The sequence below is a fragment of the Microtus ochrogaster genome, chromosome 1 (assembly GCF_000317375.1).
Source record: "Microtus ochrogaster isolate Prairie Vole_2 chromosome 1, MicOch1.0, whole genome shotgun sequence".
NCBI classification, from domain to species: Eukaryota; Metazoa; Chordata; class Mammalia; order Rodentia; family Cricetidae; genus Microtus; species Microtus ochrogaster.
The window spans coordinates 14,119,600-14,144,380 of record NC_022009.1 but is presented as its reverse complement, the minus strand read 5'-3'; the positions used below and the strand labels follow the sequence as shown (position 1 = coordinate 14,144,380).

The window sequence follows — 24,781 nt, the reverse complement described above, 5'->3', positions numbered from 1 at the left end:
CAGGCTGGCCTCGAACTCACAGAGATCCGCCTGCCTCTGCCTCCCGAGTGCTGGGATTAAAGGCGTGTGCCACCACCGCCCGGCTACACAATTACTTCTTAAAGGTCAACATTTTCACTGTCGTTTTTCCTCCTTTCCACCACACATGAGCCGTGTGGCTTCTCAATTATCGTTTAGTGGAAAATGTCCCGAGCTGGTTTTAGATTTGTTTCATGTGTATGGGTATTTGCCTGTATGTATGTGTGTCATGTGTGTGCCTTGTGCTCCTAGAGGCCAGAAGAGGTCATTGGGTCCCCTGGAACTATAGTTACAGATGGTTGTGAGCCAACAAGTGGATGCTTAGAATTGAACCTGGTTCCTCTGTAAAAGCAGTAAGTGTTCTTAATAGCTGAGCCATCTCTCCAGTCCCTAGTGTCCTCAGTTTACTTTCAGATTTAGATGGGTCGTGTTCCTGTCAATCAGCTGGGAGGATGACTCAAAATTCAAGGAGAACTAGGTGTTCTGGCACACATGTATCCTCAACATTTGGTTGGTGGAGGCAGGAAGACTGTTGTAAGTTCAAGGCCAGCCTGGACTACATAAGTTCAAGGTTAGCCTGAGCTACATTTCAAGACCCTATTTTAAAACTCAAACAAAGGGGTGGAATGAGGAATAGATTTGATTAAAACATTTTATATGTATGTTTGAAACTTTCAAGGAGTAAATAAAGGAAAAAACCAGGAGGTACTGAATATTAACAAAAAGGCATATATATATATATATTATATGTGTGTGTGTGCATATATTCAAATATATTTATATATTCAAATGAATAAAAATGGGTTATATACTCAAATAATGAAAACTATCAGAATATCTTTTCCAGGGATTCTGGCTAATCCCAACAATTCCTGGGAGGCTGAGGAAGGTATATTTCTAGGAATTTGAGCCCAGTCTGGGCTACAGAATGAGACCATGCCTCAAACACAAAAAATGCATTTTCTCTACATTTTTTTACAGTCTCATTCAGTGCATCCAGGCTGGCCCTGAATTCACTAGGTAGCCAAAACTGCCCTTGAACTCCTGGTCTTTCTGCCCCTACCTCCTGCATGGTGGAATTATAGGATTGCGCTACTACTCCTGGCTTTCCCCGTCATCATTTTAAAAACATAATTTCATTATGTTCTGATCCATAGGCCTATAATAACAAGAATATTTGGGTACTAGCACAGGCATGGAAATACAAATCAGTGAAACTGAGTAGAGAATTGAGAATAACTCACCTGTATAAATAAATATGATTGACAGGCACTCAAAATTGGCAGGAAAAAGCTCATGATACAACAAGCACAGGGAACACTGTTTATCTATTTGGGGACTGTGACATGAAATATCAACTTCACATAATACAAACATGTGTTTAATTCCAGATAGATTTTAACCACACGAATCTTTATGACGATAAAGGAGAATACTTTTATGATCTTGATGCAAAGCAAATTGACCATTTATTAAAAGCTTTTTTCTCTTTAATGATTTATTTACTTTTATTATATGTGCATTGGAATTTTGTCTGCATGTATATCTGTGTGAGAGTGTCGGATCCCCTGGAATTACAGTTTACAGTTGCAGACAGTTGTGAGTTACCATGTGGGTGCTGGGATTTGAACCTGGGTCTTCTGGAAGAGCAGCCAGTGTTCTTAACCACTGAACCGTATCTCCAGCCTCTAATTAAAGCTTTTTATGGCAGAAGACACCACGAACAAAGGTTAAACACACAAGGCAAGCTAGAGGCTGCATGGTGCAAAGTTATACAAAGGGCCTTTATAAATTTAAGAAAAGCAAGGGATAAAAAATAAATAGGCAAACTGGGCAGTGGTGGCACACGCCTTTAATCTTAGTACTAGAGAGGTAGTGGCAGGTGGATCTCTATGAGTTCGAGGCCAGCCTGGTCTACAGAATGAGTTCCAGGACAGCCAGGACTGCACAGAGAAACTCTGTCTTGTACACACACGCCTAAAAAAATAGGCAACGTACAAGTAGAGAAATACAAAGGGCAAACATTGTGAACATTGCTAAATATTTTAAAATTGCAGAATAAGAAAAGACTGTTTACTCACTCCTAAGACCAACAAAGATTAAAAGTAACACTAATGCCCAATAATATTATGAGAAAAGAGGAGGTCCTTAAATTATTGTTAGATTATGAATTCTTAAATATTTTGGAAAGTAGTAGCTATAAAATTTTTAATGTCTGTATGGCTTGTTTGAACAAGTTAACTTTGAATTTATTATAAAGTAGTAATTGAGCACACCCACAAGTCTCATTTTCACTGCAATAATTAAAGAAGAAACTATAGTAACATAGACTTACATCAGCATGGGGCATTTTAGCTTTTGTTCTTTGAGGTACGGTCTCCTTTACCCTATAGGAGTAAAGGTCTGGTCTGGAATTTACGATATATCTCAAGTTGGCCTGGCATTTGTCATAACCCTCGAGGCTCTGCCTGGGTTCCAGCTATGCCCAGAACAACACTGGCTTTTAAAAGTAAATGTTAATATATAGTAATAGACTGGAGGGCTTTTCAGGTTGTGAACTTGGTTTATTGTTGTGTGTTTATGCGTGTGTAGGTTGCATATGGGTTACATCGCATTGATGGAGCTCAGACAACTTTTGGAAGTCAGTGTTCTCTTTCCATCTTGTTGAGGCGATGTCTTTCTTGTCCTTTTTTGGCACTGCATTCTCTAGGCTAGCTGGACTGTGGGTTTCTGGGCAGTTCTTTTGTGTCTGTCTTCTGTAGGGGTGCTGGGATAACAAATGTAATTATATATACACCTTTTTGTTGTCCTGAGACAAGTTCTCATTATCTAGCCATGGCTGTCCTGGAACTCACTATGTAGATCAGATTGGCCTCTAACTCAAAGAGATCCATATGCTTCTGCCTCCTGAGTACTGGGATCAAAGGCATGCACCACTACCCCTGACATGTAAGGCTTTGTTTACTTGAATTCTAAGTGTTGAATTCAGGTCTTGAAGCTGTGTGACTGGTGCTGTTACTCACTGAGCTAGCTCTCCAGCCTTAATTTCAATAAGATTAAGAGCAGTTTATGAAATAGTGTAGAAACTATGATTCTAATTTTGTTTATAAAATATAAAAAGCATTAAAGAAAAAATACCGAATTTATACAGAAATTAATTTTCTTTTGTATTTTCCAGGATTTTTCAGTTAATTTATTTGAAATATATTTCTTTGTGTAAGTATATAAAAAGATAAGTACGTACATGTATATAAACTTTTTAAAAACATTGTTAGCGTGTGTTATTTGCTATCTGGAAATAGCAATGTTAAAGTCTTGACTTTTCATTATTTTCTCTACTTGAGAAAAATTCCTAACTTCATATCTTTGAACCTGGGGTCTATCAGTGCACTTTAGAAGAGAAACAGATTCGGTAGCCAGTGATAACCTTGAAACGGAGCAGAAGTTCCCAAACACGTTATGTTGCTAATACATCCAGATAGTTGTTATCTTTGTCCATGACCTACAGACTCCAAAATATAAAAATGGAATGAAATCAGTGGTATCAACACTGCTGTCAACATAGCTGCTTCTTACAGTGCTGGGCCTGGGAGTCGAACTCACGGCCTTGTGCATACGAGCACTTAACCTACTCACCTACACCCTCAGCCCCTCATCGCTTTTAGACTGGTTATTCGGTGAGCTGGAATCTGGGCGGAGAAACCACTGGACTTGTCATCTGCTCTCCTCTTTAGGGTCCAGGAGAGAAAGGTGTGGCTACCGAATAGTACGAAGACAGAGAAGTTCCGGTGAGCAGGTGCACTGCCTGGGCAAAGCCAAGAGGAACAGTGGCCATGTGCCCCGGGTGAAGGAGCTACTGCTGAGCACCCTGAGCCCAGAGCAGCTGGTGCTCACCCTCCTGGAGGCAGAGCCGCCCAATGTGCTAGTGAGCCGTCCCAGCATGCCCTTCACCGAGGCCTCCATGATGATGTCCCTCACTAAGCTGGCCGACAAGGAACTGGTGCACATGATTGGCTGGGCCAAGAAAATCCCTGGTAGGTCTCTGCTTCTTGACTTCATTCTGATTATTTGTGACAAGGCCTGCCTCTCATTTTGGGGACAGTGAACTTCATCTGGATATAGAATAGTTTGCTTGACATTTTGTTTTGTAACCTTTTATAGATCAGATTTTTAAATTCAATTTTGATTATATATATACATATACATACACACACACATATTATGTGCACACCTGTGTGGAGATATATGAACATAACTGCAGGTGCCCAAGGAAGCCAGAGATGTCAGATCCCTTGAAACTGGAGTTACAGGTAATGATGTTCAATGTAGTTGCTAGGAACTGAGCTCAGCCTAGGTGCTGGGAATTGAACTTAGGTCTTCAGCAAGAGCAGCACTTGCTCTTAACTGCTCAGCAAAATTTGTAACATAACAATGGTGTTTTCTTTGTCCTATATATTGGCATATATAACCTTAATATGTCCTGGATTTTAGATTCTGTTTAGAATTCCCAGACTCTTAAGTTTTATCAGATAGAGTAGGTCAGGAAGTAGTGTATAGAGCCTGACTCTCTTTGTTGTCTCGCAGACTCATCCTGCACACACTGTAACACTGATAATGGTCACATCTCCAGCAGACAATGCCTGTTGCTTACGTCTTGTGCCCAGGTGTGGTCTGAGAAGGGACCTACCCAGGCTTTGGAACTGGACTCAGGGTCACTTGGGCAAGTCTAGAGTCTTAGGGCCTGGTTAAAGGTAGAAATGTGGATTCCACGTTGACCAGTCTCTGGCTATTGATGTCTCAGCTGGTGAGAAGGGCATAGCAGCTCAGGACAGGATAGAGCCAATTTCACGTAGGAGTATAAGAGTTATCAGATTGGGGGCTGGAGAGATGGCTCAAAGGTTAAGAGCATTGCCTGCTCTTCCAAAGGTCTTGAGTTCAATTCCCAGCGACCACATGGTGGCTCACAACCATTTGTAGTGGGGTCTGGTGTCCTCTTCTGGCCTGCAGGCATACACTCAGAATATTGTATACATAATAAATAAATAAATATTTTAAAAAAAGAGTTATCAGATGCTAAACAGGGACTTATAAAACATGACTCCAGTAGAGAAAGAATCGGTATTATATAGAGTAAATCAGCAGTTGAAGCATTGTGAACCAACGGGCCAGTAAATCTTCCTGCTATCAAAATGCGGCCATGCAGAATATGCACCTTTTCCTCCTAGAAAGTCGTTATGTCCCAGGCCCATTTGTCCCTAGTCCCCAGCTTACGATGGCTTAGCTCTCAGTCCTTCACTGTGGGTGTGACGGTTAGAAATAGGCACTTTTACTCTCTCCGCTTTCCTCCTTCAGTATAAGAGTCAAGAGATCACTTGAGCTATTCAATGCTTTATTAGAACACAGGCCTTGTATCAAATGCTTTTACCAATCTGTAAGCTGACCAACCGTATTCTATTCTAAGCATGTGTAAGGTAGGATAGACTGAGCTAGGATGTTGAATAGGTGAGGTTTATTAAATGCACCAATTTTTAAAAATATTATTATAAGCATATGTTTAGTAGTACCATTGCTATTGTCACTGGTGTGCATGTGCGTGTGTATGTGGTGTGTGTGTGTGAGCGTCCGTGCACCGTGGCACCTGTGCAGAGTTAGAGGACAACTCTCAGGGGTCAGATCTTTCCTTCGACCTTTGTCCCAGGGATCCAACTCAACATCAGGCTTGCATGAAAGGCAGTTTTACTGGCTGAGACACGGCATGGCCCTACATTTTGTTCTGGTTTGAGATGAGGGTCTTACAGGGTGGGCCGTCTATTTCTTCTACAACCATATAAGAAATAAATAGACCTCTCTCTCTCTCTCTCTCTCTCTCTCTCTCTCTCTCTCTCTCTCTCTCACACACACACACACACACACACACACACACACACACACACACTTTCTGAATTCTAAGCCAGGCCAAGGCTCCCATGGCCATGGGGCAGCGGGGGCAGTAACTGTTTTAGGCAAATTGTAAAGCTTTGTCTGAGTAGATGGAGGAAGAGTTTTGGAAGCCACGTCTCCAGGTGCACCGGTCTCTGGTGGCCATTGCTGGCTGGATCCCACGCCTTCTGAGCTTTCTGGAGATCTCCTTTCCAGCTTTGTTTTGTCTAGTGTCTCCACCTTTGCCAGAGTTATTTCATTTTGTCTGCTGTTTGCCAGAGAAGAAAAACACCAACGCTCTTTCCTCTAGTTTTTATTTCACGTGTTTTCCAAACACCATTTGCAGGATCTCACAGGAAAAATGGAGATGAGAGATTCCTGACTAGGGGAAGCCATTTGGCTCTCCCCCCACTCAATTAATCTTTCTTCAAGCGCAGCATTTTGAAAGATTTTGTAGGTGTCTTACATATGACTGTGAGTGACACTGGAGGGTGTCCATGTATCAGGACTGGAACTGAGCATAACCATGTGGCTCTGAAAGGATTAGTCCATCTGTGTGTGGTGCATACATGTGTATGAGTGTGTTCATGCCTGCTGCACACAAGTTTCTAGAGGCCAGGGGTTGACACTGGCATCTGCCTCAGTTGCTTGCCCTCCTTATATTTTGATACAGGTTCCCTCACTGATTGGCTAGAATGGCTGTCCAGTGAGCCCCAGAGATCTGTTTCTTTCTCCCTAGTGTTGGGATTGTAAGTGCATAACACATAGTTACTGAGGATCAGACTCAGGTCCTTATAATTTCCTAGCAAGCCCTTTACTGACTGAGCCGTCTCCCCAGCTTCGGAGTTCTCCATCTTTACATTCATGCTCCATTCACTTCTCCGTTGTGCACATTTACAGAACCATTATCTGAAGACTTGAGCGTGTGCAGCTTTGTATTGTAGGAACACTGGTAAAATATGTATACGCGATCTCACTTATAGGAAATTCCCAGGGGGAGGCAAGGTCACTTCCACTCTACCTACAAGAAAAACAGATTTGACAAGAACTCATCTGGGGGAAGGGGATAGGGATGTAGTTTAGTGGTAGAACACTTGTCTAGTATGTGACCATGTGCACACATGTGCGCGCGCGCGCGCTGATAATTAAAACCAGAATCCATTTCACTCCAAGGCTGTGCCTTTGTCTGCTGTGTTCGCACAGTGCGTGTGTGTTACGGAAGTTCCTATGTCCTCTGCCTTGTGCTAAAGGCATTTGCTCCCCAGAGATTCTGTGTTTCCTTTCAGTGCTGTGACTAATTCAAGTCATTGGTTGTTATGTTTGCTCTTCAGAATAGGATCACCTGGAGACAGCTACCCCACCCAGAACAGTCCTAATTCTGCGTGGGAAGTGTTCAATGTTTGGAAAATCTATTTTGGCTTTCTGCAGGGGCTGGCGACACTCTCTGCTTGACCTTCCACCCCTAGTCATCTAGACTCCACCTACCCCATCCATCCACCCTCCAAACCATGCATTGGGACAGACAGACAGACAGCCCCTCTGGTTGGCAGCTGAGCTTTGGTTTCCTCAGCAGGGCTCAGGAATTATTTGGACAGTATAGCCATAGCTAACAAGACTAACTTTGCCTTTTGGGCACTTTCTAGCATCTGTCTGGGGGAACCAGTGATTCTTTAGAAATATTAAACAGAGTTTGCTTATTTTCTGGAGGGGTCGGAGGCTGGAAATGGCAAGTTTTACAGCTGAGGCTCCTTCTACCAGCAATACTTTGAATCACCTCTTTGAAACACTGATTGATTACCTCCCTTTGTTGTCTGGGTTTCCTTGGCGTTTAATGACTTGCCGTTCTGTCTGTACAGAAACGGGTTGCTGAGGGTGAGGTGTGTTTCACGGACTCTTGTTTCCCCAGGCTTCGTGGAGCTCAGCCTGCTGGACCAAGTCCGGCTCTTGGAAAGCTGCTGGATGGAGGTGTTAATGGTGGGGCTGATGTGGCGTTCTATCGACCACCCGGGCAAGCTCATCTTTGCTCCAGACCTCGTTCTGGATAGGTGAGAAAAAAAAATGCTTTGCATTTCCTTTCTGATCTGTTTGACTAAGCAAAGTGAGTGGGAACCAAGCCCTAGGTGCTGCAATTAAATTCTCACACCTGAAAGGGCAATTAGGGGGTGATGACACCATCCCCTCCTTCAGTGTGTCAAGAGCCCACCAAGAAGAGGGCATGGGTACCAGGGGTCATGTCCCATGAGCCGGTCCAGTCAGTGGTGCATCGACAGTCGCAGGCCAGGGCTGTGGCAGGGGACTGTTTCCTGTAGGGTGTTGGCCACCGAGTGCACAGCCAACAGAGTTTTGTTTATTATTTATTTTAGAAATTCTGTTCTCCCGTTATATTCTTAAGTTGTCCCACTGTTGAGTGACAAGTTACGTCTCTGGATAGGTGATAAAATTCTTACGACCTCCCCAAATTTATTTTCATGGGCTATAGCTTTAATGCTCATCGTGCCATTTTATCTCTAGAAGCATTTTGGAAAACGTGGTGGGAGGGCTTGTTACTAAGGCCAGATGAAAGTTGACAGACACTGGGACATGGCCGTGCTGTGGGGACATGACATGGTCTAACAGAGTAGTCGCACTTCCTTTTCTTTTAAAGATGGCAGACAGTAGGAGCTAAACCTTGATTCAGTTGAACTGTTTACGGAAGCTAAATTGTTCACCAACAGTCAAGCTTTGTTATAGGGAAGAATGGAAAACTCTGAGTGGTTTGGAAAATCTCCACGAGAAAAGGACTAGCATTTAAGTGTTCAGCACGTTAGACCGGGCACAAGGGCAGGAGGATGCCTGGTGCTGTGAGCCTAAAGTGCCCGCCCCAACTCTTGCATCGTCATCCTGTTACCACCGTAGGTCATCCGAAGACCCTCACTGGCACGTTGCGCAGACGAAGAGTGCTGCCCCAAGGTATCAGCATCCCTTCTGCCTGCTGTCATGGATGGCCTTGACAGAGAGCACTGGTCTGAGTAATGGAGGTGTTCTGGTGGAGCAGACCCTGTGGGAAGAGTTGCAGCATGGCATGTGGCTTGGGCAGGAGCAAGCCCAAGTGGTGACCGGGCGAGGGAGGCTCTGGGAGGCCAGAGCAGTGGGGCAGGTACCAGACCCTCCACTGACCGTCACGTAGCTAACTTTTTAGCCGGTGTGTGCCAGGTACTCTCTTAAGAACTTGATTGTGTCGCCTTATTTAATCTTTCCAAAAACTACTTTGGAGTGAACGCCGCTCCTCATTCGAGGTCTTCAGTTAAGGAAATGGGAAGTGAGGTGATTGATTTATAGGCGGGGTAGTGAGTGCTTGTGGAGAGGAGGGGATCTAGAGTCCCGTACACATAGCGCATCGCCCCCGTGGGAAAGAGAGTCAGAAACGGAAAGAGAAGGCCAAAAGCAAATTGATTCATAATTTGTTGTTTTGCCTTAGAACACAGCCTTAGGATCTGTTCTATTTCTGCCCATCAGCCCTGTGACCTATTCTATTTCAACCCGCTCCTCCTGTCACTTCAGGGTTGTCAGTCAAGCCGAAAGGTCAGATGCCCAGCCTGGCCATTGTCTCATCCGTTCACTCTGCCTCACAAACACACACATTTAAACATATAATCCTGCTACGTTAGCTGTTCTACCCATCGACGTGTAGTGGAGTTAAAATGATTTTACTTTTGGTTTCAATTTCGAGGTGGAGGCCAAATCTCGTGTTTCAGTAACCGAGTCAGTAGCTGGAGAACATGTCTGGGGGTAAATTTAGCCTTCCCCTTCCTCAGTGTGGGTGCGCCACCACTGCCCAGTGTGCCAGAGCGTCTTCACGGGGGTTTCACATGAATGCAAGCACTAAACATTTTTTTTTATTGTTGTGCTTTTGTTTTTTGTTTATTTTTGGTGCTGGGCATAAGACCAAGAGCCTTTTGCTTGCTAAGCAGACCCTTACCACGGAGTTGATCCCCTTACCTGTGCCCATTCATTCTCATCAAGATTTCTATAGAAAACAAAATGAAACAGAAACCACGAGTGTACTGAGGCTGAAGGGAAAACCCAGTGATTTGGCCTTGCTCATAACAAGGTAGTTCTTTGGGCATCCATCAGAAACAAATTCATGTGAAGCTCCGGTGTGGAACCTGAGCTTCTATTTGCTGAAAAATCTATATGTGGCTGGCAGGATGGGTCAGGTAGAGGAACTTTCCATCAAGACTGATGACCTGAGTTTGATCCCTCAGACCCATGTGGTGAAAGGTGAGCACTAACTCTACAAAACTATTTTACCTTTAACTGTAACGCACACACGTACACATGCACATACACACACATACAAACACACAGACACAGACATACACATAAACACATACTTACAGACATACACATGCACACATACTTACAGACATACACACAGACACACACACATATATACACAGACATACACATACACATAGATATACACATACTTACAGACAGACATACACATACACACAGACATACATATACATACATTCATAGTGACAGACATACACACATACCCATATGCACAGAGACATACAAGGCGTATATACATACAAACAGATATACACATGCATACACACAGGCAAAGAGACACATATACACATACACAGATAGACATACACAGACATTCAGATCCAATGTAATTTAAATGAACGGTGCATACTGGCATTTTTTTTTTTTGTGCCAGCATCACCAGAAAACTGTCTTCAGAGCTGTCACTGGACATTGGAGCTGGGCTGGGAGCCCACCCTGAACCCCGATAGGCCTCTTCGGTGCCTATGGCTATGAATGTTCTTAGGGGCTACATTCATACTCAGCATTGATAAGCTGAATGTTCTTGAAGATCATAGACTTTTACTCCCAAATTTTAATTTACCCTTTGTAGCCAAGTAATTTCATTTTGGTTTAATATTTATGAAGTCTCTCCCATGTGCTTAGCCATCAACTGGGCTCTTACCCTTGTCCAGTTGCCACACCTACAGAGATAAACTGGTGTGAAATCCAGCAAATAAAGATGCAGGCGGAAAATAGGCAATGGCAAAGCAAGACAAGCCCACTCAGTATTTTGCCATTGTATCAAATGGTTATTTTTCTTTTAAGAAAAAAGCAATTAAGTAATGTGATTGCTAATTTGATCTTTATTTGACACTAGCTTGAAGTGTACTTCTCTAGATAGGCTGACTGACTGACGTGTCGCTTGCTAACATTCCAATCATGCCTCTATCTTTAATCTCTCCATCCCTGCCCCTGCCTTCTTACTGCTAACTCGGTTTCAATCCCTAACTGTGAGATGAATGGCATGGATCTGCTCATCAGTTTGTAGCCGTCCTTCCTCACTTTATTTGGCATGACTTATTTCAAAGCAGGGCGTTATTCAGAGCCACTTGGGAGGTGCACTTTATGTCCCTACACGGCTCGTTTATTTTCTGAAAATGGATGTGGATTCTATAGCCTATGATGTCATCAAAAGTACTTGAAACCTACATGAGATGCGATGGTTGCTTGTCTCACCTGCTAGAAGGAAAAAAGCCAGGCCTGGCTCTTTAGGTTGCTTAGACTGGAACTTTTTCTATAAGGTACATGTGTGGATTACTTGAAGTTGCAATGTGTATTGGGCTTCAGGTGCTCCAATACCTAAACAACGTAGATTTGAAGCATTAATTTTATTGCAACGGAATGTTTTCATTTGTGGAAATGGGTATTAATCCTGATATTTAGTGCCTTTTCTTTTGTATGGGTGGCAACTTCTAGAAAATAGGATTGATTTCAGCTGAATTGATTTATCCTTTGGGGGAGTAAGAGGGAGGGAGGGAGAGAAACAGAGAGAGAGAGAGAGAGAGAGAGAAAGAGAGAGAGAGAGCGCATGCATGCGTGTGTGCACACAAGCATATGTTATATAACTGTACATAACTGCACTTGAGTTTGAATTTTAGAGAAGAATAAAGAGTCAAACTATTAACCATCAATTCACAGTTGGGCATTGGAGCCCCCCCCCCCCCACACCTACTAGTTCTGGGAAGGCAGAGACAGGAGAGTCACAAGATTGAAGCTAGCCTGGGCTACAAATTAGACTCTGTCTCAAAACTGGCAAAATAACCAAAACAAAATGAAAGCATCAGTGCAGGTGTTAGTGTCTGTTCGTTTCCTCTTTTGTGATGTATTCAGATCAGCTTTTCAGCTATCAAATACCTGGAAGCTCAGCACTTATGATTCCGAGCAGTGACCCTTCAAGAGGCAGAGTGGGGTGACAGTTAGGCACAAGGGGCATTCCGTGTGCAGGTACTTCCTTTCCACTCACTGTGTTCAGGGCTCCTGCCACCCTTATAGGAACTCAGAGCTGAGGAGGAGGTTAGGGGGAAGTATGAAGATGGGGCACATGGAGTAGCAGGGTTTGTGTAGATTTTGGTCCTCTTTGCCCAGGGCTCTTGTTCTCCCAGATGGTTTTTACCTGTGAGTTAGTTCTAGGGGACACCGGTGTTTTGTCCCTTAGCTCCTCACTGGCAGGAAGATGCAGCTGTTTTCAGAAGTTCCCATGCTGACCTGCCAAAGTGAGCAGTTGCATGCTTGTGGCTGTGTGTGTGTGTGTCTCTGTGTGTGTATGAATGATGTGGAATGCAGGATCCTGATGAGTTGCTGTCAAACACCTAGCAGGCCAGATTGGTAGCATCCAGGGGTGTCAGTTCACAGGACCTCTACAGATGTTCTCTCCTAAAATGCCACATCCACTGGACATGACCTCGTTTGGGGATGAGAGCAGACAGTGCACAGTCAGGTTTTTGTTTGTTTTTGCTGCTTTACTTCGACCTCCCTTCATAGTCTAGAGAGTAAAAGCAGACCCCACAGGCACCCGTTTCTGCCACGATCCCCTTTGCCGTGGGCTGCATTCAGGAACTGGAAGGACTTTGTACAAAATCATCTAATTGTTAGTCAAGGCCCTAGTAACTCTGCAGCTGGAGAGAACAGACAGTTTTGAGAACAGTGGGGTGGGATAATGTGTGTCTAGCTGGTGCAAATAGAAAATGATGCTTTCTCTTTCATGTGTAATCATTTATTTCAAAGACAGATGCAACAGCTCATGCCTATAAGGCATCCTTAAAGGGTTTGTCTGAAACCTTTGTTTAAAAACCATCTTCAGGCTGGATGTCATGGCCCATATCTGTAATTTCAGCATTTCAGAGGTGGAGGTAGGGAGACCAGGAGCTGGGCAGCCTAGGCTACATGGTAAGACCCTATCTCAATAAAACAAAACAAAAAACCCCAAACCTAAATAAACAAAAAGCCCACTTCAGGAAGTCAAAGTAAGAAAGTGTCACCTGCCCCCATGTCTGTTTCCTCCCTGACTAAGCCACCTTCAACTGTAATTTCTCTGTCACACTTGCTTTCTTCAAATGCTGCTTCCATGTCTCTTGGCTTCTAGACCGCGTCTAAGTTCAGCCCTCTATGTGTGAAGACATGAAAGTCTCTTTTTCTTGAAATGTTTGGCTCTAACAGACCCCCTCACTGGAACTTCCTGAGGAGAGTGTGGGATCTCACTTTTAATACGCCGAGTCACTTCCAGCAAGGCTGGTTGACTACCATGATTTGTATGTAAGCCAAAGGCTCGTGATGGTGTCTCCAAGAAGTCCTTCTGCAATGAAGTAGAAGGAAACAGGCAGCCCTGGTGCACACTTTGGCCTGAAAAAAAAAACTGTTTTAAGAATTTTTAGGAAGTGTGTTGTGTGTTCCCCTCTTCAATGCTCAGGATTTACCCCACAGCCTCCTGAGAGCTAGGCAAGGGTCCCCCCATTGAGCCTACACCCACGCATCCCTTGTTTTCCTATATGGACTCAGTACTAGTGACTTCCCCTTGTTAAGTGTGCTCTTCCTAATACCTCGGTATAGTCATGGGATGTGCAGGATGACGCCTAAGGTGTCATCTCTTGATGGTCCTCTAATGCTGTGTGTTCCTTCAATCCCCAAATGAACTCTTGCAGGGATGAGGGGAAGTGCGTAGAAGGGATTCTGGAAATCTTTGACATGCTCCTGGCGACGACATCGAGGTTCCGTGAGTTGAAACTCCAGCACAAAGAGTATCTGTGCGTGAAGGCCATGATCCTCCTCAACTCGAGTGAGTAACCGCGCCTGCACCGTGTACGGCTCGGGGAGAAAGACTGTCCAGCCGGTGTGGCGGTCAAGAGTGCCGAACTTTTGTTTGGTTTAGAAAGTGGAGAACGGCCTCACTTCTGACTTCTCCGTTTTACCTGGATTTAACTGTAGTTAATGTTTGCTAACTTGCATATAAATTATTTATTGGATGAGCAATGGATTTGAAAAGCGGCTCAGAAGCTGGATGTGGTGTTGCATGCTTTTAATCCCAGCCCTGGGGAGGCAGAGAGAGGCAGGCCATGTCTGAGTTTGAGGACAGCCGGGTCTACAGAATGAGTTCCAGGGCAGCCAGGACTACTCAAAGAAACTCTGTCTCGAAAAACAAAAACAAACAAACAAAAAGAATAATTTAAAGGTATTTACTCTCCAGTCTTTCTTTAGCCAGACACAGGTATTTCACCTGGCTAACACATATCATCTGTATTTAATGTTTCAGCTTCTACTTTTACAAACCATTCATTTGTTCAGTACCAACATCTAGGTTATGGTCGAATAGCTTGGTATTGGGAGAAACAGAAAGCAAATTATGAAATGTCATGATCTTGGTGTTGGACTGAGGTACACAGATGGACAGAGTGGAGGCGCGGAGAAGTGGGAGAGACCGCAGAAGGACACTGGGGTCTTCAGAGAAGAACTTCAAGTGGTCGCAGGCAACTCTGGGGGAGTGTCTGTGTGCAGAAGTGTATTATGGGAAGGTCATACCCACTCCCCATGGGGAGGAATGACTAAAATGGAGAAAGACGGAGGCAAGGGTGTCCTCAGATAAAGTGAGCCCAAACAGACCATGTGGGAGGGAAAAGAGGAGGGACTGACTTCGGAGATGGGGGATGAGGACAGGGTCTGAGCTGAGTAGATGTTTTGGCTCTCCTAGTTTTTCTTATATAAACAATATCTGGTGATCAGGGACAACATTTAGATGGAAGAAAACCATACAAGGAAGATAAGAATAATCAGCAGGATCCTCCTCTCTCCAAGACCTAGGAGACAGTGCCCCCTGTTCCTTCTCTCTCCCCCCTCTCCAGTATCCATGTGTTTGACTCTAATAGGAAATCAGTGGGTGCCATCATCTCTTATATTAAATGGAGTGGTACCCATCTACACCCCGTGTGTAGCTTCTCATACTTGACATCCCTGGGATACTTAGATCACCTGACCCAATGCACACGCATGTACATGGTGGTTATGCTGTATTTAGAGAATAATGACAAGATGTGAATGTGGAGGGCTTTTTATATTTTTGTTTGTGAGCCTAGCCTTTTAACGGCTGAGCCATCTCTCCAGCCCTGGAGGGCTTTTTAAAACAGTTTTTTGAAACTGACGATCAAGCCCAGAGCTTTGCCCCACGCTAGGTAAGTTGAGTGTGCTTGCTATCACTCTTAGCTCCCCTTGGCCCCAGCTCGGCATAATAACAGAAAATTACGATGAAAAGTGCAAAATATGAGTCCTGGCTTATGCGATTAACACGTTTGAATGATTTTTTAAATTTGTCTGTGGCTGTCAGAGCTCTCAAGGGCTGGTACTTCCATGGCGTCCTCTCTGTGGACTGGGAGAACATTCAGACAGTAGCTCAGGGAGAGCACAGCACGCCGTCAGTGGTGGGTTCTAGAATCTAGAGCGGAGAGTGGGCTAGGCCTTGAAGGGGAAGGGTGAGGAGAGCTGAAGAAGGAGTCTGAAGGATTTAGAGCCCTTTCAGAGCCACTATGTGCTCCTCAGAAGGCGATTTGTTTGTCGTTAGGACACGTAGGTAAGCAGCAGGTAAGGAGCCTGCTGTTTGGCTTGGCATCTTCTAGATGTCAGATTGTATCCTCAGAGCTGTGAGCAGCCTCTCTATGTATGTAGATGGGCAAGGCAGCTCTGGCCTTCTTCCTGCGGCATCTGATAAAGCTGCCCTTGTAGGAGGTGAGGAGGGTTGTGGGATGTAATTGCCACTTTGGGCAGAAAAATCATTAAAATTTAAGGTAAATCCAAATTTTTGAAAATCTTTACTAAACCTTATTGCTTACTTGGTAGTCACAGCAAATTTATTCTGTTTGACATTGCTGTGGGAAATTGGAATTTGCTTTCTTTTTTTCTTCCTTTTTTCCTTCTTTTTTTTCTTTTCTTTTTTGGTTTTTCTTATGGAAATGGTCTACTATTGAAAGAAGTGGCTAGCTCTGAAGGGTTTTCAAGAGCACCTCTTTTTCTGGTTATTTGCAGCAATTAATTTAAAAATAAAACAAAAACCAAAGCAAGGACTAAGTTGGTGAACATCAGTTGGTGTCCTCCACTGAAACAATCTGAACAGTCAAGGGTTCGTTGTTGGGAGAGGGGTGCGGGAGGAACAGGGCTGCAGGCAGCATCTCCCGTCTGCAGGTGGCGGTCTTTAAGGCTTTGGCTGAGTGCTAATTAACCTGCTAATGTTTTGAGGCACAGCGCGAGGGGAAATGGTCTCTGAAGTTCTCACTGGCTAAGGAGCGGCTCACATTCTTTCTAGGCGCTTGGGAAAACTTGTAACATCCTGGACATTGGGATAAGAAAACACTGAGGAGGCTGTTGCCACAGTAACGGGGTAAAGTTAGCCCCGGGGTACAGGCTACCAAATAAAACATAAAAGCAAGCCCAGATTGTCAAAATATCGTGAAATAATTTAGCTACAATCTAGCACAAAGCTTAAGAATAGTTGAAGGCATTCTCACCTGCTTATGGGCAAAGTCTCTAAGTCAGTCTTCAGTACTGACTACAGGGGCCTGGGGATGTAGCTCAGTTGGAAGATTGCTCGCCTAGTATGCGAGACCATGAGAGACCATTACATTGACCACCCCTTCATCCCCTCTACCCCCACCACTCCACCCCCACCTATGAGAATACTCACATACAAGGGGCGGGGGAAGGCAATGACAACACAAAGAATATAATGCTAGCCAGAACCCAAAGGTAAGTTCACAATACTCAAAATAACTCATTGAAAATTAGGAAGCATGCAAAGACGAAAATATGGTCTCCAACAGGAGAAAAAACACTCAGAAAGATGACAGAATGAAATACATGAAAGAGACTCTCTGGAGACGTGAAAACAGTGCCTGGATTTCCTATGGGAAGTGTGAAGAGGCAAGGCAGGGCACAGAAATTCTGAATGGGCCCCAGACGGCCTTGGAGAAAGAAGGGAAGTCAGCAGACGTGGGGACACAGCGGTTGAAACATGGTTGAGAATGTTCTAGATGTCTTGAAAACTGTAAACACGGCTTTGACGATACTTTCTTAAGCCCCTGCACGAGAAGCGTGTGGGAAGCCACAGCAAGGCAGATCATCATCAAAGTGCTCAAAGCCAGCAGGAAGGAGACAAACCACTCTTCGTTCTTTTCCTTTTCTCTTTTGAACTGGGTGTTGCTATGTAGTTCAAGCAGTCCTCAAGCTCATGATTCTCCTGCCTCAGCTTCCTGAACAGGGTGCCACCATGCCTAGGTTTTCTTCTTCTGCCTGGCTCTATTGCCTAGAATCCCAAGTCATCTGCCTGTGCCATTGTTGGGAGTAACTGGGAATATTCAGACATCTACCACCACACCCAGAGCAGAAAAAATGGTAAAAAGCTGCTGGGGGAGGGGACGGCATGACTTCATATACAAAGGAACAAAGGTAAAGATGGCAGCATACTTCTCTTTTCAGATCCCAGTCAAGAGACAGAGAAACAGGGGTTGATAAATTGGGTCAACCATTAAGAGAACTTGCTGCAGCCGGGTGGTGGTGGCAGCAATGCCTTTAATCCCAGCACTAGGGAGACAGAGGCAGGTGGATCTCTGAGTTCAGGGGCAGCCTGGTCTACAGAGTGAGTCCCAGAACATGCTCCAAAGTTACACAGAGAAACCTTGTCTCATAAAACCAAAATAAATAAATAAATGAGAGAGAGACCAACAACATATGACAAACAAGGTGAAAACCTTGTCACCTGAATCTCTGAAACTATAGCCACCTTCCCTTAGAATTGAGATCTGATCTAGGAGTCAGAGTGGAATAAACACGAAGTTAATTACCATTGGCCTTTTTTAAATAACCTAACCACAATCAATCAATCAATCAATCAATCAATCAATCAATCCACACTCAACCAATCAATCAAATAAACTAGGGACAGGGAACTGGGTATGGAGGTGCTTGCCTGCAATCCCAGTACTTGGGAGGTGACAGCAGGAGGACCAGGAGGAGTTCAAGGTTCTCCTCTCTTCAGCCACATAGCAAGTTTGAGGCCAGCCTGGATTACACAGTATGTCAAACAAACAAATAAATTAGAAACAAATCTATTTATTTAAACAATTTTTTAAATATTTATTTATTATGTATACAATGTTCTGTGTATGCCTGCAGGCCAGAAGAAGGCACCAGACCTCATTACAGATGGTTGTGAGCCACCATATGGTTGCTGGGAATTGAACTCAGGACCTTTGGAAGAGCAGGCAATGCTCTTAACCGCTGAGCCATCTCTCCAGCCCCTATTTAAACAATTTTTTTTTTTTGGTTTTTTGAGACAGGGTTTCTCTGTGGTTTTGGAGCCTGTCCTGGAACTAGCTCTTGTAGACCAGGCTGGTCTTGAACTCACAGAGATCCGCCTGCCTCTGCCTCCCGAGTGCTGGGATTAAAGGTATGCGCCACCACTGCCTGGCTATTTAACAATTTTTGAAAGAACAAAACATTTTATTAATTGAAATACTTAGTAGGTTAAACTCAGGCCACCGTTCTATTTTGCTTTAGAACAGCACGCACATTCCCTTTCACCCTTCAAAGCCAGAAAACAATTGTTCCATGATTATTTTCTCGGATTTTTAAGTAAAACACTCCAGATTTTCTGAGTTATTTCCCTCCTACTGAGCAAAGCCTGGGTCTTCACCTTAGAGCATGTAGGATTCCACAATTTTTGGCTTCCAGAATGTCTGGTGGGCCAGAGGGAGGAACACACAGATGTTTCCAGGAAATGGCGGGGATTTGGGTGACCTTGAATTGCTTTCTTTGGGACGTACGGGATATTGCGCCAAGAGCCCTCTCCCTCCCTCCCTTCTTTACTAGATCTCTTTAGCCTTATGAAAAGCAATTTTGTTTTGTTTTACAATAGATCATGGAGTTTCTATCTTTAGGGATGGAGGGGGTTCATTTTTCTATTTGCTTCCTGTGTATCTGGTTGGCAGGGCTTCTGTCTTGTCCCTTGGCCCCGTCTAAGGCCTGCCACTTAGCAGTTAGTGTGTCCCCTTGTGCTATGTCAGTGAGCAGGGATGTGGATGCCCAAAGTATGGGTGTGGTGTTTCCGACTAGAGAGACGGGTATGTTAAACCGGTGTCCTGGGATGGTTTTAAGTTTAAGACTTTTCATATAAACACTTCTCCTTCTAAAAACTTGACATGGCAGGTACCTGTTTAAATGTGGTGCCTCCTCTTCCCAAACGAATTGATCACAGTGGGCTCCAGACTCCGTATGGGACTGTACTACCTCCAAACTTGTGGGAGACCCATGGTCTGCCCTTGGTAATGAGGCTGCCTCATGAACAAGGATGACTGACTACCAGCCATGCTCTTTGAAGGGAGCCACACACTGCCAGTGGGCATTTCTGCTACTGTGATTTGGGTTCTGATGGCTATTTTAATGACACTCCAGTTCACCCATTTAAAGACTATAATTCAAGCTGTGTGTGGTGGTCTAATCCCAGTACTATGGAGAACTATAAGTTCGAGGTCAGGCTGGAATGTATAGGAAGTTCTAGGCCAGCCTGGGCTACATGGCAAGATCTTGTCCTAAAACAAAAGTCTACGATTCAATTTTTGTTATTATGTTCGCTCTGTGTCCTTGCCAAAATCAATATTAAAACATTTTAACCCCCACCGCCAGGAAATCCACTCCCTGCTGCATAAGTTACCTTTGTTATTGATGCCACTACGTACCCTATAAGAAGCAGCTAAGGGAGAAAAGATGATGGAAAAGTTAGCCTTGGGTCAGCTTCTGTCCATAGCTGTGGGAGCTGCTGGCTTACACACTCGTGGTCCAGGAAGCAGATGGGGAACTCTGATGCTCAGCTGGTGGGACTGCAGTCCATGCCATGCTGCTGCCCACCCTCCGGGCATGTCTTCCTCCTCAGTTAATCCTTTCTGGTTAAGTCCTCTAGGTTTCTTCATCCAGTCAAGTCGATAGTTAACCATCGCATCCACCCTTCCTTCTCTGCAGGGTAGCCGCCAGTCCGTTTTGTCTGTATGGACGTGTGTGTTCTAGATCCAGTTTCAAATAGTGGAATGAGAAAAGGGGCTCTAAGTTGGGGCAGTTGCTCAATAATTGATGGTGTATGCCTGTCATCTCGAGGCACCCAGAGGGGGGTAGCAGGAGGATCAGAAGCTCAAGATCATTTTCAGCTCTGTAGGAAATTTGAAGCCAACCTCATGGGCCCTACTCTGTGCCGAACAAGTGTGATATTTTGTGACTGGTTTATCTCATCAGCATAATGTATAGGATCTCTCTGTGTATCCCTGGATGTCCTGAAGCTTGCTATGTAGTAGTCTGGGCTAGCCTCCAACTCCGAGTTCCACCTGCCTCTGCCTCCTGAGTGCTGGGATCAAAGGTGTACAACCACCATGTGCAGCTCAAAATCCTCTACACTTTTAAGAATGCTCTTCTCTGTATGTACTTAAAATAGACATAACTATTTCCGTTACAATCATGTGACTGCCTAAGAATATACAAAAATATGAGCCTATGTGAATCTTGTATAGTTCTCTCTATACATAAACATGTCCTCTGTGTCGGGTGATGTAGGAGGTGATGGGGGCAGGGTCACAGGTATGCAGGGTCTGTGCCCTCAAAGGGCTGTGTTGGCCTTGATGAGAGGAGGAGGGGTGGCTGCCAAGGAGAATGAATGAGCGGCCTGGCGGGGAGGGGCAGGTAGTGGTGAGGGTCTGAGGTGTGGAGGGAGTGAACAGGGGCTTCCCTGCAGCAGCTCCAGGGCCACTGGAGGGTTAATTTATTTGCCTGAGGCATTAGAGCCTTGTGGGGGTTAGGCAAGCGGGTGCACTGAACTCCGGCCTCAGAATCTCACCACGGTGTTGTGGTTGGCTTGGAACTCAATGAGATCTGATTGCCTCTGCCTCTCAAGTTATACCAGTGAGAGTCACCTGGGAAGAGGAAGTCTCAACTGAGAACTGACACCATCAGACTGACCTGTTGACAAGTGTGGGGCGTTGTTTTGATTAATGATTGATGTGGGAAGACCCAGCCCACTGCGGGTGGTGCCACCCCTAGGCAGGTGGTCCTGAGCTGCGTGAGAATCAGCTGCTTAAGAATCAGGCTGTGCAAGTCAGTAGACAGTACTTCTCCGTGGCTTCTGCTTCAGCTCCTGCCTCCATTTTCCTGCCCGTACTTTCCTTGGTCACGGACTGTAACCTGTAAGGTGAGGTATACCCTTTACTCCCCTAAGCTGGTTTTGGTCAGTGGTTTATCACAGCAACTGAAGACCAACCACGAGGGATACAATTAATGGTGTGTGCCACCATGCTTGGTCGCCCTTGGTTTCTTTTCTTTTGGTTTTTCAAGACAGGGTTTCCTTGTGTTGCCCTGGCTGTCCTGGAACTTACTCTGTAAACCAGGCTAGCCTCAAACTGCTGAGATTAAAGGCATGTGCCACCACCACCCAGCCCTTGGTTTCTTAGACTGCACCTAGTTATTGTAAACTGCCATTCTCAAAGGAAGTAAAGAATTAGCTTATATTATTATTTTTTTCTTTTTACACAATTTAGGGTTTCTCTGTGTAATATCTCCGGCTGTCCTGGAACTAGCTCTGTAACCAGGCTGGCCTCTAACTCACAAAGATCTGCCTGTCTCTGCCTCCTGAGTGCTGTGATTAAAGGCATGCGATAAACTATATAATTATATTGATCTCACCTGACCCCTGACTGTCTTCATGTAGCCATTTGCTGCAGGTGCGCAACACAATTACTTGAAGTGCCTACTGCTTTGGTGAGGCCACAGAGCTCACCTGGCCTGCCCCGTATCCAGTCAGGATTCCCTACAGCACACCGATAAGGTTTTGCTCTCAGGGGAAGAACCTCGGGGGACATAGGGTGTGCCATGCGTGTGCCTGTGCAAGTCAGAGCATCTCTGGCCCACATTGCCGCCTCCCTGGGGAACCAGGCATACTTAACAGTTGAGCACATGACCTCGGCTTCCCTTTCTCTGACTTTGGGGCTCTCTTTCTTTGTCCAGGCATGTACCCCTTAACTACAGCAAGCCAGGAGGCGGAGAGCAGCCGGAAGCTGACACATCTATTGAACGCAGTGACAGATGCCCTTGTCTGGGTGATTGCTAAGAGTGGCATTTCCTCCCAGCAGCAGTCGGTTCGCCTGGCCAACCTCCTAATGCTTCTCTCTCATGTCAGACACATCAGGTACAAACCGCGGGAAGCTGTTCTGGGGACTGGGGACCGGGCATGCGCTCAGAACTTTGGGAGAATGCAGGCAAGTTTGCAGTGGATATGGTAGAACATTTGACTTTAAAGAAGAATAAACTTTTGACTAAGAATTCACCAGTGCACACACCTACACCAAAGGTTGGCGCATCATGGGTGTTGAAATGAGTCTCACATGGTGCCTGATAGGATTTTGGGGGCATCTGGTGGGACCCACCTGGATGTAGTTGCTAGGGTTTAGAATTTGTTTATAGGGTCCCAAAATGGGCAGCTCTCCCTCTAAAATGAATTGCCACCTTCCTAACACCACCCAGGGCCAAGACCTGGGGTCATTTCTCTAAGGATGTTAAGCCTGGCTCTCCTGGTCACACTTCAGCTGAGGACTGGGGGTGTGCGCCAAGTTGTCCCTTTGCTTCCATGACATCAGGACACCTGGGATGAGATCTAAGAGAACTTAGATCCCAACAGGTTGAGGAAGCAAGGCTTGGGGTGGAGCACAGTCCAGGTCAGGAGGTGGATGGCATGTGCCCTGAGGGAGAAGATGGGCTGGGATGGCTAGGGATGCCCTGTGGGTGGCGTTGCTCAGAAGGGTAGCTCTGCCCCGAGCCTGGAAGAGAGGAGATGACAAGGAAGGCCGTGCTTGCCTGAGTAGGAAGCCATAAGAGCTGTGGGGAAGGACAGTGTCCACTTTATTTAACGTGGAGGAGGAAAGGATTCCTTCCTGTTTCTTTACTAAGGGCTCAGCCCGTGACCCTTTGCAGAACAGATATTAGTCTACCCTCACTTACGTATGAGCACCTCTAATTGCTGGAGTTTGTTCATAACCCCCAAATGGTACACAGGACCCTTTCAAGGTCAAGCCAAGAAGGGCAACAGTTTTCAGTGTCTTGATATGATATGTACGTTCCAATCTGGGTCAGTCAAGGAGGTAGGTTATTCTGCTCTCCCAGGGTGAAGAAGCCTACTCACAGTTTGTTTTCGTGCTTTTTATGAACGAGCCCATGGTGCAGCATTGGGTGGTGAGATGGAGGTCAAATGGGTACCACATTTGCCTTTGAGTGTAGACTGTAGAGGGCGCTGGATGTGTGAGCTACAGAACGATGGGGTAGAAGTACAGGGAATGTGTGTGTGGAGGGGTGGGCTGGCTTTGTGCCGACTTGGACTGTTTCAACATCCCCATGGCTACCCGGAAGGAAGGATTCTCAGTGCCTCTCTCTCCCATAGTAACAAGGGCATGGAACACCTGCTCAGCATGAAGTGCAAAAATGTGGTCCCAGTGTATGACCTGCTGCTGGAGATGCTGAATGCTCACACACTTGGAGGGTACAAGTCCTCGCTCTCGGGGTCTGACTGCAGCTCAGCAGAGGACAGTAAGAGCAAAGAGGGTCCCCAGAACCCGCAGTCTCAGTGATGGCCGGGCCTGTGGCGGACAGTCTGCAGAGATGGTCAAAGGTAGACCCGGGCACCCTCACGGCTCCTCTTGGTCATGTACCCTTCCCCCACATTCCACGTCCCAGGGGTCTGGGTGGGTGGACTGCAGTGTTCTTGTACCGGGGGTACCTCTGAATGCAGAGTTCTAACTTTTGTATAACCTTAGAAGGTTCTAGATGTGGTCCTTCTTGCATCCTTCCATCTCCTCTGCCCACTTGGAAAGCATCTTAAAGCTTCTGGGATGAATGGCAAAAGCCTGACTTGGAAGGGTTGGCATTAGATGGGAATAGATGGGAAGAAAGTGTGACCCTCGGTCACCCTTCCTAGCGCTGGGACCCTTTAATACAGTTCCTCATGTTGTGCTGACCCCCAGCCATAACATTATTTTCATTGTTACTCCATAACTATAATTTTGCTACTGTTATGAATTATAATGTAAATATCTGGTATGCGACCCCCAGAGGGGCCATGACCCACAGGTTGAGAACCACTGTTCTATAAGACATGGACTATATAGAATTGTGTGGCTGTAAAATCAGCCTTTGAATGGTGTCTTCTGGTCCACTTGATTGACAATCAACTCCTTTCACATTCCTACCTCACAGGCTTGTGAGGACTGACAACATGTAACTGGTAACATTGTAACATGTAAGTCTATTGAAGACCGGAGGGATAATGGTGGAACTCAAATGTGAGCGCCTTCCTCCTCCCAGATCCTCTAGCTATCCCTGTGTAGATTTGTCCTTCTTGGTTTACATTTGTAGAGCCTGCTAATTTGGCCTGTTGAGTGTGCACCTGTCATGGATTAAGATTTAAATCTCTTTATACCTGGGTTTC

The 24,781-nt window shown here is 45.3% G+C and overlaps 1 protein-coding gene across 1 annotated transcript in view; it reads left to right on the top strand.

Annotated features, from left to right (window-relative positions):
* The window catches only part of Esr2 (estrogen receptor 2), a 49,352-nt gene extending 24,571 nt beyond the window's left edge, over positions 1-24,781 (top strand). Inside the window, exons 5-10 of the mRNA XM_005343221.3 lie at positions 3,753-4,052; positions 7,844-7,982; positions 8,833-8,886; positions 13,935-14,068; positions 22,312-22,492; positions 23,738-24,781. Of these exons, the coding sequence (XP_005343278.1) occupies positions 3,753-4,052; positions 7,844-7,982; positions 8,833-8,886; positions 13,935-14,068; positions 22,312-22,492; positions 23,738-23,924 (995 nt within the window). The 3' untranslated portion in view covers positions 23,925-24,781. The remainder of the gene's footprint in view (positions 1-3,752; positions 4,053-7,843; positions 7,983-8,832; positions 8,887-13,934; positions 14,069-22,311; positions 22,493-23,737) is intronic.